General features: G+C 40.8%; 1 protein-coding gene across 1 annotated transcript in view; it reads left to right on the top strand.

The window, feature by feature from the left end:
* The first annotated feature begins 225 nt into the window (after nucleotides 1-225).
* me1 (malic enzyme 1, NADP(+)-dependent, cytosolic) overlaps nucleotides 226-20,765 on the top strand; it is an 87,866-nt gene continuing 67,326 nt past the window's right edge. The window contains exon 1 of the mRNA XM_080501234.1: nucleotides 226-459. Within this exon, the coding sequence (XP_080357360.1) occupies nucleotides 328-459 (132 nt within the window). The 5' untranslated portion in view covers nucleotides 226-327. The remainder of the gene's footprint in view (nucleotides 460-20,765) is intronic.

Below are 20,765 nucleotides of genomic sequence, written 5' to 3'. Positions count from 1 at the left end.
CAAAAGTGAGTACTCATCCCACCTCTCTAATCTAATTTGTCTGAGTGAAGCAGTGAGTTCACCTCCTGCAGTGTCAAACTATCAGGAGGATTAAACCATGTGTTACTATTTGTGTTCTGGTGTTTTGCAACTGTTGCCACAAACAAGAGGGAGTTTGCTCGCATCAAGACCTTGGGTAGATAAGGAATAAAAGCAGGCTTCCTGATAAAGAGGCAGCAGGACGCCTTCGCCCTCAGCTGAGACCTGCGGCCGGATCCTGCGCATCCACTTGTTGAGTTCACCACAGTTCACCGGAGCGGCTCTATTTAAAGCGGCGGCAGCGGCGACATGGCGGCACGCGGGCTGGTCGAACGGGAGTCGGTGGACACCGAGATGCACAGGTCCGAGGAGAAGAACAAAAACTTCGTGTACACCAAGAAGAGGGGCTACGATGTCACCCGGAACCCGCTCCTCAACAAGGTAAGGTAAAGCCGGACGCGCGCAGGGAGTTTCCGCCTCGTTTAGGTGAGAGAAGCGGTTAAACATGAGTTGCCTTCACGGGCCGTGGGAAATAAGACCACTCCACTTTGAGCGTCAATTTTAAAACCTCAGATTCAGCTGAACATGTGATTTTTATTTCAAACGTGGATGTCGGAGTTTAACTTACTTTTAGCAGTTTTAAATGTCTTGAAATCGTTAGATACAGACACATATGTATTTCCAATCTTGATAGAATGTTCACATCAGGCCTGCTTTGAATTGAGCTCACTTCTTATCGTTATTCTCCACATTAGCAGCATCAGTCGCTGTGTTGGATAATTAGTGTCTAACAATTTATTCATCCAAGTGTTTATTGTTTATATGTTATGTTTGGTCAAGTCACCGAGGGGTAAGTGAATGGAACATTATCCAGGGGGTTTAGGTATGAGCTTTAGACAAGGTTATATTTAGATTTAAAGAGACCAAACGTCTCTCTCTCTCTCTCTCTCTCTCTCTCTCTCTCTCTCTCTCTCTCTCTCCCTCTCTCTCTCTCTCTCTCTCTCTCTCTCTCTCTCTCTCTATCTCTGTCATGTATCACGTTACAGGGACACAGACAGTATGACAGTAACACAATCAAAAGCAACTCTGAATTCCTTTTCTGTTGTCACAGTTGTAATAATCCATGTATGATCATTTTATTCTAAGACAAAACGTACTTGAAATGTAGACGTAAATGAAAATTGCTGATAGTTCCCTAATAATCATGTTCTGACTGTGAATAAGGCTGAGCAGCATCCTGATCATGAGACAAGAGGATGACGTTGCATGTTGTTGCTGGAGGGAAAGCATATGCTGCTTGCATAACTTGAGCTAAACATTTGGTGTTACATTAGAGTGAAATTGATTCCCATGCCTCGCTTAGATGCAAAACAAAGAGCCTCTGGCAGCTCTTTTGAGCCTTTCTAGCTTTTTCTCCCGGTTTGTGTTGGTGGGACGGGCCCCCAGAGGTCAGGCTGTTGTGACAGCGTCTCTGTCCGTGGTGCTGACTGACCTTCAAAACAGCTCAGGGTCATTCCTATGTCAAGTGTGTCCTATATACACAGAGTGAAGTCGGGCTGCTATGTGTCAGACTCATTTTGGAACAGTCTATTTTTTACCCTGTGAACAAATTGTGTAAACGGAATCGTTTCACAGTTGAAAGTTGGATTAAAACTGTAGGCCTATCTGCTTTGTTTGACCAGGATACAGTATTCAAAATATGCAGCTGGCATTTTTTTTTTTTTTTTTTTACAATATGAGCTGTTTCATGCTGATAAATGTTGCAGTTGATTTTGTGCTGCTGGCCTGGTCGCTGATAAGTGAGATAGCAGAGTTCACACAGGCCAGTGTGTGTTGGGGTGAGAGAGGTGGAAAGTTGGTGGCAGCACAGAGACATTTTTGTTAGGCTGGGTAAGACCTCTGGCCCTGAGAGCACTGATTACAGGATATCGCCTGCGTGTGTGTGTGTGTGTGTGTGTGTGTGTGTGTGTGTGTGTGTGTGTGTGTGTGTGTGTGTGTGTGTGTGTGTGTGTGTGTGTGTGTGTGTGTGGCAGTGTTAGGTGTAAAATTGGAATGAAATGCTTGATGATGTTAGTTTAATCAGTTATACACATTTACAGTTGCTTTAACTTATTTTCTCAATGTTTTTAAGTACGTTTGATTAAAGAAAGCTTCATTGTCAATGAGAAATAGTCTATTTATTTGCTGTGTCCTACGAGCCAGGGAAATAGCGAAAGTAAATGTTGAGGGGGAGGTTTTTGCACAATAAATACAGCCACTTCCTCTTAAGTTCAGTAACGTGAGTATGATAGTCCTACTCATGTGCTGCTATTAAGTTGTACCTTTGAGCACTTGAACTTATTTGAATACTTATTTAATCGATGTATTGTCATAAATTCTTGAGCTCTTATACAATCTAGAACCCTGCCACATTCTAGAACTCTGACATATTCTGGAACTTTGACCCATTCTACAACTCTCACATGATTTAAAAATCTCACATGATCTAGAATTGCAACGTATTCTAGGACTCGTACATTCTCAAGCTCTGACTGACACGTTCTAGAACTCTTTCATATCCGAGAACTCTGACACATTCTACAACTGTATAACACATCCTGGAGCTCTGACGCTTTCTAGAATTCACACAAAAGGCTGAATTTCAAAAGCTCCCAGCGTGCAACACATTGACGTCCACTGTCATTTTCAAACATCCAACAGTTAAAAAGTAACTGATCCTCCATTACCACTCATCCTACTATCATGTCAGTATGTTTAAACAACAGTACTTATTACATGTATATTTTTTTATATTTTTCTACTAAACCAACAAGTAATAGGTGTCATCTGAAACAGCTCATTGTGGCAAGAATCCACAGTTTGATTTTCAAAGATACATCCCGATAAAAAACTGAGCAGCATTTTGAGCTGACACCACAGCATAAAACAGCGTTACATAAGATGATATCCGGGATCTTCCTTTGTGATGTCTTAATCTTCTCTGCTTTGACTCTGCACAAGCAACCCCTGCTTCCTTGTGCGCAAGCTCGACTTTGGGGTGTTAATTTGCTTCTCTGAAGTCGTCTTTCACGCTAAAGATTCTGATTTTTCTGTCTGTGAGCTCATCTTTGTGAGGCTGTAGAAAAGATTTGTACACCTCATCAGTTTTGTCTGGCCAGGCCCAGTTCCCTCCACAGCTTTTCCAAAGTGCTGTGTCTAATTAGACTGTTTGACTTCTCAACCAAATGTACCTGGCAAACCGTACATTTTGCTTTGAGACAAATGAGTATTAGGTTGAACAGAATGTGTTTATATTCATTGATTGAATGAAGTTTTAGTCTTGCCTGAAAATGACGGGAGGAAATCCCAAAGATCTTGGAAGATCTGAATAAATTCCAAACATTTGTGAATCTATCATTTGCTTAATTATGTCAATAGCCTTAATCATCTTCATTAGAGTCTTTGCTTGGTTTATGACATCTGGCCTGCCACTCCTGACAGAAGTTTACACTTTATAAATGAGACCAAATCGTCATATAATTATCTGTAAGTGGCAGACTGGCAATTTAATGGGAGAGGCTGAGAACATTAATAAGTAGGCGTCAATGCTTATGTCAGCAATGGTAGTTTCATCGTGATCAGGATGGGGCTTCAGGTTTGAAATGTTGTGGTAGATATTCTAAAAACATCATTTCTTCCTTCACGCACAAAACATTTTTATTTATAGACAGAAGGATCACTGGCCAATATGTTTTCACAATCCAAGGAGATGTTGTTTGATGTCCATTGAGCTCAAAAACCACATTTTAAATAGATGCCGTCTTCAATTCTCACGTCCTCACCGCTTAATGACTTAACAGATAGTTTGTAAATACAGACTTTAGACATCAAAGCAACAAAAATAAGCATTTTAATTGTGCTGGTGGTTATTTACAGATCCATCCAGCTCAACCTTCTCTGTTCGCAGATCCAAGAAGGCTGCAGCCTTTCATGTTTTCATGTCTTCCTGCTAAAACACCTTAATTTGCTATAGATATAATTCATAATGAAAAAAATTGAGAATGGCTTGTTTTTTCACTTTTTTTTTTTTTAATTGTTTTGGGTCATTCAATAAACACAATGCAGTAACTGTACTTGTCGCTCTTTTTGCCACCATGTTGAAAACCTCTGTTGGTTTTTCTTTTTAGGGAAATGTGACTCCCTTCTGATAAAATCTCCCTCACTGCTCTGATTTGAAATAGTTTCTTTTTCTCTCCAGACTAAGAGGGTGACTGTTTGTGGTGGAGGTCAGTCTGGAGGCCTCCAGCTCTGGCGCGGAGACCTGGCCCAGTAAACTGTTTGTTTACATCTCAATTTACACCCAAGGGGCTTTGAATGGACCCCAGTGTACAACAGGGCACTTAAAGAGGGGCGAGATATGGTGACCTGAATCCTTGTGGAAGAATCGGTGGTCTGCCACTCAGGATGTAACACAGTGCTTTGTCTCTTTTAATCAAGATAACTTAGACTGGACTTCAAATGTTTGAATGTGGGTCCTTTAAAAAAAGTGTTACAGAAATTCCTGTATTTTTTTCTCTTTCATGCTGTTCACTTATTGCGTTTTGGTTTCTTCACTCTTTCCTAGTGGTGTGAAGACTGAGCGCGACAAGAGCCACATTTATTTGTTCTACATTTTACAAGGTGGCGTTTCACTACACTTAAAAGCGGACCGTCCGGAATGAGCTCAGAGTTTGTGTTGTCACATTGTTCTCAAGGAATATTGTGTGATTTTAATGAGGTTTTGTTACGAAAACAGAAACAAGCCTTTTTGGAGACTGTGACTGACTTCACTCAGCACAAGCCACTCAATTTTCTTTTAATCCTCTTGAATGTGTAACTTCTGCTCCCCTTCTGCTACGTAACACTTGAGCCGTACATGTGTGAGGCTTAATGAAAAACCAAGCCATGAAACAAATGCTCAGTTAAAAGTTCAAAAGTGTTCACAGTTGCAATATCTTCCATGTCGGATGATTTTTTTTTTTTTGTCAGGGGATGTAAAGCAACTGAAGCAGCACCACATGGGTTGTTGTAGATACTCATTTGTAATAGAAAGGGTGTCCCTGATTGCATGCACTGGTTTTGCATGTTTTCCATCCAGCTGTTGTTCCTCTACACAGCTTTATCCACCAGGGCAGGGTATGTCCTGGACGCCAGTCCATCACTGGACAAACTATGGTCTAGAGCAGCGGTGGGGAACAAAATTTCCCAAAAGGCCACTTGAAAAATTAGCTCTACTTTTGAGGCCAGAGACGTAAGTTGACTTAAGTTTTGCTCAATAGGAATTGTCTCTTGATAAAAAGCAGTTTATTACATGATTACCATGAGAGACTGTTGCTCTGCCTGTCTGGAAATCACGATTATGTTTCTCTAAATGCTAAGTTCAGTAAATAAGTATATACTGTATATTTTCTCTTTTTTATTCACTATGAAACACACTTTTTTTGAGCTAATATCAAACTCTGCTAACCAAGGTGTTAGGCACAACCAATAATATAATAGAGGTAAATAATGTGAAAAATATCAACATTTTAGAACTAATTTACTTAATATGTTTTTGGAATACAGGAGGGAACCAGAATAAAAAAAGCCTCCATCAGAGGAAGAACATGCAAACTCCAAGTCCAGAATGAATCATCTGATGGTGAGGTGACAGTGCTCACCACTACATTACTGTTCAGCCCCATTTTAAATGTCCATGACCTCATTTGAGACTCTTTTGGGGGATGCTGTTCTTGCTTGAACCAAGATTATGTGTTGTGATTTGACCTCCTTCCAGCTGACTTTGGTTGAATCATAGAAAACAATGCCTCCAGCCTTTAATCACTGTTGGTTGTGTTGTGTTAACTTAACCTTTGGTGTGAAGTCTTGAAGGGGGAAAAAAGGTCTTTGTTTTGCAGCCAGCTGAACCATCTCGTCTCAGTCCTGTACATAAACTGTGGGCGAGGAAATTGGAGGAGAAGGTAGGAAATGACTGCTGAAGCATGGTAGCAGCCAGATATAGGCAGACTTCTGTGGTCGAGGCAGTGGCACTTTGTTGCCCTCAGTCTGATTTGAGCGAGCCCGCGGGGACGAGGTGTGTTTATCCCCCCGCTTCAGCTGGCCCACTTCACCTCTAACAGGAGCCAGTCAGAGCACAACCTGCTAATTGATGCTGAGGGACGCGGCGCTGAAAGCAGCCTGTCCTCACATCGTCAGGCTTCGATTTCCTTCTAATCTCTCCACACATGCCCGCGAGCCTGCGCGGCAGATGTATGGACACACACATGAAGCCTCACCTTACTCTTGAGTTCACCCCCGCCATTTCCAGAGGTGGAACCGGATATTATAGGTGTGTTTTGTGTGCGCTCACCGTGCAATAAAGAGATGAAGTGGGGGTGCGCGGTGCAGAAAGGCCCCTCTGTGGTGCCGAAGAGAGTGCTGGCCACGCTCCACAGAAGTCCCTCTGTCTCCCTGCTTGATCACGCCTTAATGAGGCATCTGTGTGAATCCCGGGCCTCAGTACGTCCCTCTGACGCTGGTTCCGCCTGCCGCTGCTTTGAAAAACAAAAACAACAACAACTCTTAGCGCCCAATCAGGGATGCTGTTTCACCTCAAACACTGAACTGAGCTGCTGGTGTGCCGGCGCTCAACAGATGACCATTCACCGAATCTGCACTGTGGGCAAAGGCGAGGACAACAACCAGTCAGTAGAAAAAGGCCGAGGAGAACAAGAACGATTACTCCACTTTATTTCTTGTCATCATTCACAGTTTTACCACACTGGCACATTTTGTTAGCTTAAAAACATCAAAGACGGCAACAATGAATCGTACAATCCCCATGAAGTCAGGACATTATGCAAGATGGGGATGAAAACGTCGATGCTAAATTTCAACAGGAGGAGAACCAACTCTTGTAGTTTAGAATTCACGTTTTTTTTCTGCATTAAAGTGCAAAATGACACGCACTATTGGTATTGAGAATTTGCCTTCATGAATTTGTAGTATCAGAGATGTGTTCAAGATTGTGAAAAATACTGGGAGGAGTTTATGCTAATAGATTAATGTAGAACCTATAATGTGTTTAGGAGGAGGTGCTAATCTCCTCAGTCTTCTGCAGAGATGCTGCTGTTATTGTGGTGAGAGGCATTTTCTAAATGGTCTCCCCAAATATATTTTCTGTGTTGTACCTCCTCTTAGGTCCTGCAATCTTTTCTGAATCTCATTTGCTTTTTATGTCCTACAGCTTTGACCATATCAGGTATTTTGATTTTCTTTGTCTTTTTTAAAATGTTTTGATATGTTATGTAATTCCTCTCCTATCACTACCACGTCCACTTTACATTTATGCTTGTTTACTTCAGTGCTCCATCTGATCACTCCATGGATACCACAAGTAATGACAGAAACAATACTATTTCTAGTAGATAATCCTCATGTAAGCAAAGCCTAATGCACGCAAACCCTCATTGTGAAAACAGTGCTAGAAGAAAGGAAGAGACATTGTTCATCTACAAAATGAAACCATGATAACATGGAGGCTGTAACAGGGGGGAAAAACTGGCATATGATCAGTTCATCAGTTTGTATATTAAACTGCGGCCATTGACTATTGCTGACAGTCACACTCCCCTACCGCCTAATAATATAATGCAGCTCATCATGATAAACACATAGTAAGATATATTTTTGCTTTACTAATTTTAAGAGAAATGCTTCAAGAAGTTAAGAGAATAAGGGCTACTGGACAGAACAAATTGTCTTGTACTTCAACTGTATACAAATCTGATAGAGTTGCTATAGATTCTGACTAAACGCTTCAAAAGAGTTTTAATGTGTGCTGTATACAGACAGTATTTGAAACAGTTGTATTTTATAAGTGTGTTTGTAATTGGTCAATGCAGTGATTTTCAGGAGTTTTGTATTTGATGCTCTCTGTCATGCAATAACTTTTCTTTATTAATATTATTTACCAGATATTGTAAAATCCCTCAAACTCTTTGCATTTTTTTTCTAAAGATAATTCTTAAATCTTGATCTTCACATTTTTGACTGCATTTCAATGTTCTACTTATGATAAGTCACATTTCTGACCCATTAGAAAAATATTTTGTGAGATGTTCCATCAGTTTTCTTTATACAACACATAACCTTTGAACTCTTGAAACCTGTCTTAACTTTTTGGATTTGTTCCAATTTTGGCAAATCTTTCTATTTGAACTTTTTATATGCTGTCTTTATAATAGATTGAATTGATGTAACTGTGTCCTGTTTTTGTTTAAACTCTACAAAACATCCTCAATTCTCTGCATTCACTTGCTGACATGTTGTACAGGCTGCTGAGTTGTTGTTGTCTTTTTTTAAATAAAGGGCGTGGGGGGGGGGGGGAGTACTGTCATTCACATATATGAGCTCTAAATCCCAGGAAAACTCAAGCTGATCCCCTTGATTAAACAATGAGGTTTTGTTTACTGGGGTCTGAGAAATTCACAAGCTGTACGCATCATTTGAGTCTGTGAAAGGCAAATTAAACAGAGCCCAAGGCCAGACTGTGTTGTAATCAAAAGCCCTATTTGTAACCACAGGCTCTATACATGACATTGTGAGATGGCTGGCTTTTCAGATGGCGAAATGAAGAATCTCTGTTGCTTTACAGCGATGAGCCGAAACGTGTCTGATTGCTCACTGAGGATGTGCTGCTCTGCCAAATAGCAGGAGTTCTGATAACCCACTGTGGCAACTGGCACTTATTAAGCTCTCATGTTGGATTTACTCTGGTTTGGCTGCAACACTCAGCCCATTTTTCACCTCCAGAAACAATCTATTTTCACCACCAGTTTTAGATTTTGCTTGAGCTGACTAAATTTAGCAACAGAGAAACAAATGGCAACGGATACAGTTTGATGGTTTGATTCCAAAGCAGAAATGATTCTGTTTTTTTGTGGCCCGAAATCTTCTCCTGTGTCGCCTGTGGCTGGTTTCTCGACAGTCAATGAGTTTTCCATGTGAGACATGATGTGATCAAGGCCTCATATGTTTTTTTTTATTATTATTATTGGCACTTTAACAGAATTATATCATAGCAGGAGATGCCAGTGATGAAAATTTGTGATGAGCTGGCAGTAAATTAAACCATTGTAGTCTGGATTGTTGCTGAGTCATTATGTCAGTATGACACGAGTCCAGGGTTTAATTTCTCTTCAGCCTGAACTCGTAAAAGCGCTGTGCTGACAGCTGTCTGTGTTGGTGAAGTATTGCAGCAACGTTCCGTTTGTGCTCTGAACCAAAGTTCCCATGGACGTACAGTTTCAGCTCTTATCACTCTCCCAAGCTCTCTGGCGTTCTTCTGTTGTACAATCATGCTGGGACCAAGGGAAAAATGATTTTTCTTACTGATAGCGTGCAGCGAAAGAGCGATAATGCCCTTTCTTCCAAGTGCTTTTTTTCTTCTTCTCCATAATACTTGTTCTTAAACTTTGGAAATTTATGGAAAATGATCATACCCGATTTCTTGTAGAGATTGAGATAATTGACACCACACTTGTGAAGAAAGTTGTGAGGGGCTGGCGATTTAGCTTAATCCTGAGACTGAAAGAAGTGACAAGAAGTTGGCAGAAAAAAATGGATATTTAAATGGAAAGTTCCAGGAAATAAATTAGAGAGAAAAAATATTTTCAGCACGATTTCTTTGTCAAACTATCAAATCAACTGATTGTTTTCCCGAGAGCCTCAGCTGTATTTTGTGTTTGGATTAAACTAGTATATGTTGGTATTCATCAATTGATGCGATATTTTCATTCTCATTTTCATTTATTCTGATTCTAGGGTTTACATTCTCCCAAAACCAGAGCTGTACACAAGCTATATGTCTTTAATGCTACTCATTTCAGGAAAGAAGTTAATTTCTTTGAAATGTATTTAACCTTAATCCATATTCTGCCAAATATTTTGGAAATATTAACCACAACATTTTCATTTTCCATTACTACTTGATTTTATTTCCAGACAAGTGGCTTACTTTCAAAACATGAAGTACAAAAACTAGGTCAACGCTTGCACATAACTGTATATGCATTACCTTTAAAAATTTTGTACATAACTATCATATTCTGACATTATTGAAACATCATTATGAGTGACAAACATCATAGGATGTTGTAGCATTGATATTCATGTCCATTGTGGCTATACAAGTGACTATACATTTTCACAATATCATGATGCACAATGTACTTATTGAACTGTGATTGTGTTTACATGCACTGTACATTCATGTTCTGCAAGTTCAAAATGACATCATTTAAAAAATGTGATGAATTGCATTGAGGTTCCAAAAATTTGTGATTATCCAAATGAAAAGTTGTAATTGATTGACAGCCCTAATTATTTCATACCTGGTCAGAATTCAGTGGCACAAATGCACAAAAATAATGGTAATAGCCCAAACACAAAATAAAAGACAAAATAATCACTTTCAACAAACTGCTCCGCTTCTGAGACCGGAATATAAAAAATTTAATAGATTTTCTTTTTAATTTTAAAGCACAAATATATTAACATCTACTTAAGTTTGTATTTATTGTTTATTAAATAGTATTGCCATGCTCAACAACATTGCATGTTTCAACCTAAATCGTGAAGCCCAAATGTCCCAGTTATATTTTACATTTGATCATATTTTTCACAGTATCTACACTACTGTGCCTGTTTCAGTAAGTTACAACTAAAGAGCCACAGGCACTTTTTTCTTAATTTTCTTCAAATCCCATTTCATTAATACAATCACTTTGTATGGGGATAAATCCTCACACTCAAAGATGAACTGATGAGATTTTTGGACCCAGTTAGTCGTGGTCATTGTGTGGAAATCAGTCCGTGATGATGACAGACTTCCACATGAACATTCAAAGGGTCTGTCCGTGACAAGTCTGGCTTTGTGTGTCATAATGGGAGCTACTCTGTGCATTTGTTAACAATTCTCGCAGCCTATTCCACCTGCTTTTGGTCAGACATTAGTATTGAGTGCAGCTTTGTTCTTTTGCAAATGCAAAACAAACTGTCTGGCAGGAATTCAACACAATTTTCTTCACTTTTGTTCTGCGCGTGCTGCAAAGACAAATGAAAGAGGATTCTGACGTTGGTATTATCTCTGGGCGGGTGCAGAGGCCACGCTGAAACCTCGGTGGGTGTGTATTACGGGCTGTTTAGAGGTGGGAGACGGTGGTTATGTGAGGTTGAACTTGATGATGTTGGCAGTCAGATTACAAGGCTTCGTTTAACTGAGCGGTGAAAATGGGACAAGCCTTTCTCTGTTCACTTTGAATGCAGAGCAACTGCACTCGTCAGGCTGCTTCACTGGGTGGACCACTGAGCTCCTTCGAGATGTGTGTGTCATGTATTTATGCGAGTGTGAGTGAGGGGCTGTCCCCCAGGTGTGGCCAGGTGCTTCAGTTTGACCGCACGCATTGCCGGTGACCAGACATTCCTCTGATCGACTGGAGTGAATCGTCCAGACGAGGAGGAATTGCACCTCCGTTCCCCTCCGGTGACCACCCTGTTAACCTGAGCTTTACGTACACACACACTCCCACAATAACGCACATGCTCACACACACACACACACGTGCTGTTACCCCACTGCCCCCGTAAGTGCTTTTAGCAGTGTTTTCTTCTGGGCTGGCTCAAATAAAGTGAGTGTAATACGATCAGACTGTCAATTCAACTGTCTGCACACACACACACACACACACACACACACACACACACACACACACACACACACACACACACACACACACACACACACACACACACACACACACACACACACACACACACACACACACACACACACACACACACACACACACACACACACACACACACACACACACACACACACACATGCGCTGCTGGCGCTCTGTTTATTCAGCAGCAGCTCCGTCCAAATCACAAAACCTCTTGAGCTCACTTTTGTGTTATTTTGTGAGCTGGGCCTTCATTCACAAGGGAACAAGAGGGAAGCCATTAGGTTGTCTGACTCAGAAAGAGTGAGACTATCTGAGCCTCATCACCTTCCTATGAAGCTCGTCTCAAGCACCCCGCCTCTCTCGGCCTGTCGTTCTCCCCTCTTCTCCTCATCAATGCCGCTTTTGTCTGTTATATTAGAGTGGTGGAGGTCTTGTCATGCCTTAACAAAGATGCGACAGAGAGAATGTAAAGGTAGTATTTTGTTTCAACATTCTCCAGCATGCAGATGTATGAGCAAATGTTTTTTTTTTTTTTTCTTTTGTCCCTGGGAGGAGAGATGGCAATCGTTGTGAATGATCCTGTGCAGACTGACAGCTTCTGTGAGGGGAAGGTTAATACTAATGAATCTCTGTAGTCTTTTGAGTGATGAAATTGTTCAGTTAAATATATTAATTTCATTGGAATCGTCAGTTTACTTGAAGGTTGTATGTCCTCTGGGCGAGACACTTCATGTTTTTATTACGGGTCAATATAAGTAACCTACATTCATTTATCCTGGTGGTATGATGAAGGAGCATTAATTAGTATTTTGTTGAAGAGTTTGCATGAACCCGCTGTGCTGTCATGAGTTCTTTCATGGCTTTTCCAGATTTATTGCCCACTCTAAAGACCTGCGTTTGATTGATTGGTATCTTTAAATTGGCTTTAGATATTTAGAATTTGTGTATACATTTTTTTTTTTTTTGGATTCCTTATGTTTCCTCTGACATAGAGTGGAAGCACATCAATGGCAGAAAGTACCATTTTCCCAATGTCATCCTGTGGTTATTCTGCAGTTAATTAAACAAATTAGTAAACTAGGGAATGAGAACTTTTCTTGTCTTGTTGACCTACTTGATGATAGACATGGTTCAGAGAGACACATAGCAGGAGTGAGCAGCAAAGGGGCTTCAAAAGCTTGTGAATCACTGGGTAACTGGCAGCCTCGCTCACCAGTCATCATCAACTTATGGAAGATGTTACACAAGTAGGGCGTCATGTTTGCCCTTTGAGACAGCATTTCAACTTTGGTGGCCTGGAAACCTGTTGAAGGTGGAACCCACTGGAGGAGCAGAATGTGCATTTAGTTATCTAAGGTACCCAGTGTATCGGGTGTCTATTTGTGGGGGAACTTTGCTTGGTTGGGTAGGTGTTTTACCCGGATGGAGGAAACTGCTTTTTGAACACTGAAGTGGGTTACACATCTGGATGCATTGGAACGATGAACGTGAGTGTACTGGACGCTGTGAGTTTTGGATATTAATAAAGAAACAAGGTGATTATTCAACAGTTAGGACTTTCATTCATCCAACACACCAGCACGCAGCGCATCAGTTAAGACTCTGATGTTGCAACTCATGGGCTGAAAACAACGACTTGGTCTCCACGTCTTTGCTCATACTCACCATGAAGCAGCTGCAGCGCTCAGGAACTCTCAGATGGATGGATGTGTGGAGTGGAGAGAGTCTATAACACCATGGACCTTCACATGGGAGGTCCCATTTTAATTATTCTTCATCACTTTTAAAAAATAAAATACAAAAAATAGCAGTTGAAAGTCAAACAGTGTCAGATCTTAACCAATCAGTGGCTGTTTGCCTGTTGTTCATTGTGTGTTTGTTATTGCTCCTGTTATGATGACGGTCTTATGTTCTTGTTAAATCAATTTTCAAACTGTGCACGTCCAGATGCGTTCAAACCACTTTTTTCAGGAAACAAGACTTCCAGTCACATTCAGACGCCTCTCATCAATAACACATCTACAAAAAGGCAGCAGTTAAAAACAAACTGGCAAACTATTGCTTTTTTAGGTGAGCTGTGAGTTTTATAATGCTTTACTTAACCAGTCTGACAGTGTTATGGGCTCATTCTCGCTTTTTTTTTTTTTTTTTTTTTTTTTTTTTTAAGAGCATTCATGTTTGTTTAGTGAAGAGGCAAGTTCCTTTCCGTTTTTTCCTTTACCGTCATGGTACTTTCAGGGGGCCGGGTGCTGTGTAGGTGGCCGTTCACACTGCATAAACTTCTGTCATCACAGAAACTAGCAGTGACAACAGGAAAGCACATTTCAGTGGGGCCCGGAGTATTTGCTCCACAGTTTAACATTCATTTAGTTGTACGCGAAGTGACAGAGGTGGAAGATGCAGGTTCACTGCCTCTTGACATGGTGCAGAAAGAAGCCCAGTGAGAATGCTGCTGTTGAAATGTCCTCGTTTTTGTTTCTCGGCATCGACGATAGACTGACGGTTATTTTGAGGCTCCCTCTGAGATTGGATTGGCTTTCTGTTGGACCACAAAGAGATTAATCGGAGATTTCCTGTTAAAGTTAGACAGGTCAGCTGGAGTACACTTCCCTGTAAAAGAGGAGTAGTCAGCCTTATTGTTGCAGCTTTTAGATTGCACTTATATAAGTGACAAGTAAACTCTTCTGTATATATGTGTGGTAACTAATAGATTCATGACTCAACTGTTCAGATTTTTCAGGTTTGACAAAAAGAGTCTTAAACCCCTGTAACATCCTCTAAGATGGTCAATGAATGCTGAAGCCCAATTTGCCCAAAAAGTAAATGTTTGGATTCCAAGCTTCATGTAGTTGCTGATTCCTTAAGGGCCTTTGGAAGTTTTCCCTGCAACACTCAGGCTCCTAAGGGACCTGAACTGTTCAGCATGAAAAGAAGGCTTGCCTCCAGGGAGCCCGATGCGTTTGAAGAGTTCTACGTGTCTTCAACCCCCACCCACTTTAAGGCTGCCCTCCCTGTGTCAACAGCGGCTTGGTTTTCCTGGTGCTTCGACCAACAAGCGTGGCCCTACATTCACCAGCTGACACCTCTTGATTTAAGGAGCCCCGCATTCGCATATTTGCTCAGGATAAGGAATTTAAGACCATCCTTTTTGGTGCGTCTTGAAGCTCGAGCTGCTGCTAGATGGAGATCGTGACTCACAGAAGTGACACAGGAGGTTGTCTGCCCGCTAAGTGCAGATTTGGACTAGAGATGTGCTGATCTTGTCAATTTTGAAGGCTTCATAAGACACACTCCTGGAACTGATGCATAAAGCTTCATACAGTAATTACAGCCTCTGTGTCCTATTTTTTTATTGAATTTGGTTAAATTTTATTTTATATATAGAGCGCCAATAACAGCTAAGCCAAATAATGGAACATTTTCGGAGAAAAAAAAACAACCTAATATTTCCTATTGATGCCAAGATTTAATTTGTTTCTCCCTTGGTTTTCACAAACTCCATTCCAAATATCTATTCAGATTATCTTAATTTCAACAATTGAAGAGGAGGGAGTAGATAGCTCTTGTGGCATTCACAGCAATAAACTTTTTCTTTCTTGGTGAATTATATCAGCACTGCTTAGAATAACCAAATGTCACATTAAAGCATTTTACGGGATGTTCTGTTTTTGCCAACAAGTGGCAGATTCCCCTTTTTCCCGTACAGCACACCACTTTTGCTGTCAGGACAATTTAAAGTGACTCAAGAAGAGAAAATGTGTTTCTGTTGAATCGTTGACTGTTTCATAATCTTTGGAATAACTTCAAATAGCATCTCCGATGACTGAACAGTATTAATCAAATATGATATGCAAACACTTTGTAGGATATTGTAATTGTGGCGTGACGTTAATGACTTTGTACTTTGGTCAAAAGTGAGCCCAAGAAGAAAAAGAGCAGGTAAAAATCCCGGTTTTAACGAGGCCAATAACATTTTCTTCTCCTTTTGATCATGTGTGCCTGCAGTTTCTTCCATCTTTTCAGAGGTTTAGGAGTTATTTCCTCGAACTTCAGGCTTTTTGCCACAATGTTTGATGTAACATTGAAATAATGGAGTGAAACATGATCTGTTGTGAGAATAATCTGCTGCAGTAGCCCTCCTTCTACTTCACCTGATCTGTTTATATGCGGATTGTATTGTTTGGCCAATATTTTGTTAATGTTAATATTACAACGCCAATAAATTGGATGTCTCGGCAGCACTTGGAGCAGCAAATTCATTCAGTTTCTTTCAGTCAACTTGGCAACTGTAACAGTGTCTAACGGGATTTTCCTGAAAATGTCTATTAGACAGCTGCAGCTAATTCAGAGCGCTGATGCTGGAGTCCTCACACACCAAGAGAATCAACCACATTAAGTTTTCCAGTATATGAGCTGGCTCCCTCTTGCACGGAGTCAAAATATTAGTTCTGATCTCCAAAGCCCTAAATAGTTAAGTTCCAATTTATTCCAGGTCTTCTGCTATGAGCATTCAAAAATCTAAGGGTCGTCTGGATTTTGTATTAATTTTGAACACTTTTATTCACCATTATGTTGACCTTTGAGTCTAAAACATAGTCATATTATTAAAGAGTTAACATGAGACTAACATTTTGCTTAACAATGAAGTATCTTTATCAGTCATTCATGTAAGACTTAGCCAACGATCGACGTGACATTGATTATGGACATTGTTGTTGATGTCAGCCAAAACGATGCTAAATGGAACAAACATGGATCCCGTACTTCATCAAATGTCAAATTTCAGTTTTATACCAGATGTCATACTGCAGCTGCAGTCACTATACTGGACAGTTATTGTATTTTCAATTATTCAACTCTTCTGTTAAACAGCCAAAAAGTTTCATATAAATCATTTCCAATCAATCCTGACTTTAGCAAATAGTTTTTAGATATTGTGCCAACACTGAAAGAAAAATCAGCTCGTATTTGTGCCTTTGTTGACTTTACTTAAGACAAAGAATGACTTCTGTCAGCCAGTAACACGGCTTCATTTTTTTCAGATGTCAAAAACAAGTGGATATATTTTCTCTCCTACAGAAAATGTAAAACACATTAAACAAAAAGATGCTCTTCAAAGCACAGAACCCCATTTCTGTCCGATGTTTTTCAGTGTGCTGAAACTACTGCTATAGCATCCAACATTTAACAGATGAAAGAAAACAGATGACTTCACAGGGCACATTTATCAGGAGATATTTGTTGGGAATAGCTTAGTCAGGCTCCAAGATTATCAGTGGAGACGGACAGGAGCTGATGTGTGCTCTTTCTCTTCCTCCTGAGAGGAAGGGATGGATTTAAAGAGCTTTTATTCTGAGTTCAATCCAATTGAACCCTGCTATGTGTGCCATTTTAACAGGAAACAGATTGGGGTAGGGTGGCTTCTAGCTTTTGCTGAGTAAATCAACTTTGGTTTGAATATAATAAGGATGCCTGCAATGCTATGACTTCTGTCTGAATGCAAAACATGGCAAAAAGCAAGAGCTTATGTGCAACACCCCCCCCCCCCCCCCCAAAAAAAAAATCCCATAACGCTCTGCCACAACATTCATTATAGTCCTAAACATTTGCTTTGTGAACATTTTATAACATGCGACTTTTAGCTGGGAAGGTTGAAGAATCTGGAATCTATTTTTGTTATCAGCCCTGGAAGACAAACATTGGTTGAGCCCGCTGGCACATTTATGAGGCGCTGTACAATCCTTACATTCACACTCTGTTTCCTCTTTCTACCAATTATTAACAAGCCCTTTGTATCGTGTACGACACATACACATGGCCTATACATTCCTGCTGGTTTTTGCAAATACTGAATGTAATGATTAGACACGCACAGTAAACTGTCACTGACCTGTAGCGAGCTACCGTATTTACAATCGCTGATAGAAAAAAAAGGTCAAAGCATAGACTCGTGATTTACTGCAGATTGATAGGAATTTCTTTTTTTTTTTTTCAGCTACAGATTTCCCTGAACGACAGTAACAAAACTCTCAGTGTAAGTGCTCAGATTTCAGCAGCGATGATCATCAGTCTCAGTGTGGATGTCTCACGTCGTGCTCTGAATGACCCGTTTGTCAGGAGCCTCATACAGGTGGTCTGCTCTTTTTCCCACTGGCAGGTTTATTGGGCTCAGTGTGCAGTCCAGTCTGTCACTGCTCATATACACTCACACACGCAGGAGGAAGATGGGTGACACCGAGCTGTCTTACCTTCAAACCCTCTATAGCATATAGACATACAGTATACTGTATGTTATTATGGGATCAAGAAGAAAAAAATGGCTTCCTCATCCTGATGACTGTTATTATTTTTTAAGCCTAAAATTAAGTATTGAGGTGTCTTTCAAGTAACTCCTTATTATAAAGCAAAACAGACCTCAAATCCAATTTGAGGTTTCAGTGTTTGGACAGTTTATTTTAATGGCTTTAATGGGAAAATTAACTTTTTTTTTTTTTTTTTAAACCTGTTTCAAGTCAGTACTGTGACAATATCTAGCAAAGGTTCACCATTCAAATATTGTCTCATATTCACAAAAGGCTGTAATTCAGGCATTAAAGCTACTCTACCAGAATCCACACAGGAAAAAGGAAGAATTTAGGAATCCAGTTTTAGTTGTTGATGTACACCTCTAATGCATTGTCAAAATCTTTCAGGAGGAAATTTGTCTTTACACAAATACAAAAATGTATTTCCAGCTTTTAAATTTTGCAGAACGTACCCTGCTTAGTTGACATCTTCGCATCACGGAAACTCCCGGGAACAAAACGATTAACGATCAGTTTCACAAAATGTAAAACCATTCTTGTGGCTTGAATACTCTTTCTTTGAGAAAGTCTGGCTTTTTTTCGGGCTGCATCAGTCAAATGTTGATATTTTCACCCGAGGTGACGCACGCGTCTCTGTGTATCCTTTTATGAGAAGTATATTTTAAAGATGATTTCTGGTCGAGCAACTTTAACATTAGAATGGGCTTCTTTTGGGGAATGTCCGTCACTTCTGTTCTGATCTTTGTCATGAAAACACAATATTTTGCTGAAGTCTGGTATTTTCTTCGTAGAAACCTGAATCAAGCAGATTCAGCATCATCACTTTACGCTTTCTTGTGGTCGTCCTTTTGGCTCTTGACCTGGTGTTTATGTCACTCCGGTATTTTCATGGCTGTAACCGTGTGTCATGGTACTTGACAACCGTCAACGCATTTATACATGTAAAAAGCACATTGCAAGTAGTTTACAGCAGGCCAGTTGGTTTCTTATTCATTTATATTCTATTTTGTTATTGCTTGACCCAGAATTAGAATTCAGAACCCATAAATAACCCTTCGACTCACTCTGTGTCTAATTAGGTCAATTTAGAAAATACTTCACTCTTGGTTGGCAGCAGGAGAAAACACTTTTACTGCTCCTCAAGGTGGCCTTTATGGCTTTGCCGCTGAGTTTGTGACAGTGTCATTTGTTATTTTTAGGTTAGGTGCTCAGTCGTCACGAGGGAAAACTGAGAACGTTGTGGAGGAGCTTTTGTAGGCAAAGACTCCCGACACCTGTCATGTGTTGAACAGAAAAGCAGCCATGTTTTCAGTGGCCGTGGGCCAGGTAGTGCAGAGCATCTGGCCTGTGTGCGGCTCTGAAATGAAGAAGTGTGTGAGGGAGAACCGGGGTCATTTAAAGACCGCGTGTCACTGCTTCACCTCCATGGGAAATGAGCACAGACGTCTCCACCCTCACGCTCACATTGCTGCCTCACACTTTATTTGCTCTCTTGCTGCATTTTGGTCGCTCGTTTGCAGAATTTTCTATAGCGTTATGCAACCAACCGGAGTTTTAAACGCAACATGTGTTCTCTATGCCGCTCTTTTCCTGTACGTGTGATTTGGTGCTTCAGCAAAACATACAGAGGAAGTTCAGTTCTGTCAGTGAGACATGACTCGACTCTTTTCATTCCCGCTGGACCTCAGTATCGCTGATTTGTCCCCCTTTTGTTTACACTGACAGAGGTTGGTTTGTTCTATCTTCTACTCCATGTAATGATGAAGAAAAAGTTCCATCAGCCTATCATACACTGAGGTCTGTTAGAACCAACAGCATGGCTTTTGAGGCCCATTGGAGCGGCTCTGCAGCCACCGCAGAACGACTCTATTCCAAAGAGGTATGGCCTTCTAATATTGCTGCCATTTCCACTTGATTGCTGGTGCCTGTAGGATTGATATATAGTTGGGGGACTGCCACATCCATTTGGAACAATGAGTGCAGTGATGCCATTAGCATTGCTTCCTCGAAATTAGGAAATGCATTCCTGTGAAGTGTGGGCCCACTGCGTAGCTGGTTTAGGTTTACAATGAGGTTTTTTTTTTGAAACCCAAGAACATTTGCAGGACGCCTCTATGTGGCTGCACAATTTTAATGATTGACACAGACACTGATCCAGACATCTGACCCCCCCCACCCGTCACCCCCACCCCGATAACATGAGGTACACCATGAGGTACCCCAATACACCATGACCAGACCGAACACACACACACACACACACACACACACACACACACACACACACACACACACACACACACACACACACACACACACACACACACACACACACACACACACACACACACACACACACGGTTTTACTGTTGAAGTCGTTCTTAGAAATGAAAGAGCGATGGATGAAAGACCTGAGAGGATTTATGAGAGAGGAGGATAAATATTTCTGAGGAGCCTGGAGAGAGTTAAGGGGGGACGGGTCATTAGTTTGACTATGAGGGTCCCTATTTGTGTTGGACTGGAACCAGTCCGGTGCTCGCCGCCTGCCAGATTCATGGCTGCCGCATGTTTTGCAATCAAACGTGGAGAGTGGGCACGATTCCCCAATGAATGAATGCTTTCTTTTTACCGCTCGTTCCCTTTTATCACTCATCCAACACACACTTACCCGCTTGCTCTAATTTGAGATGTAAGG

Source organism: Blennius ocellaris (genome assembly GCF_963422515.1).
Source record: "Blennius ocellaris genome assembly, chromosome: 8".
Lineage (NCBI taxonomy): Eukaryota > Metazoa > Chordata > Actinopteri > Blenniiformes > Blenniidae > Blennius > Blennius ocellaris.
Note: the sequence above shows the minus strand (reverse complement) of the source record. Positions and strands in the feature narration are given on the sequence as shown.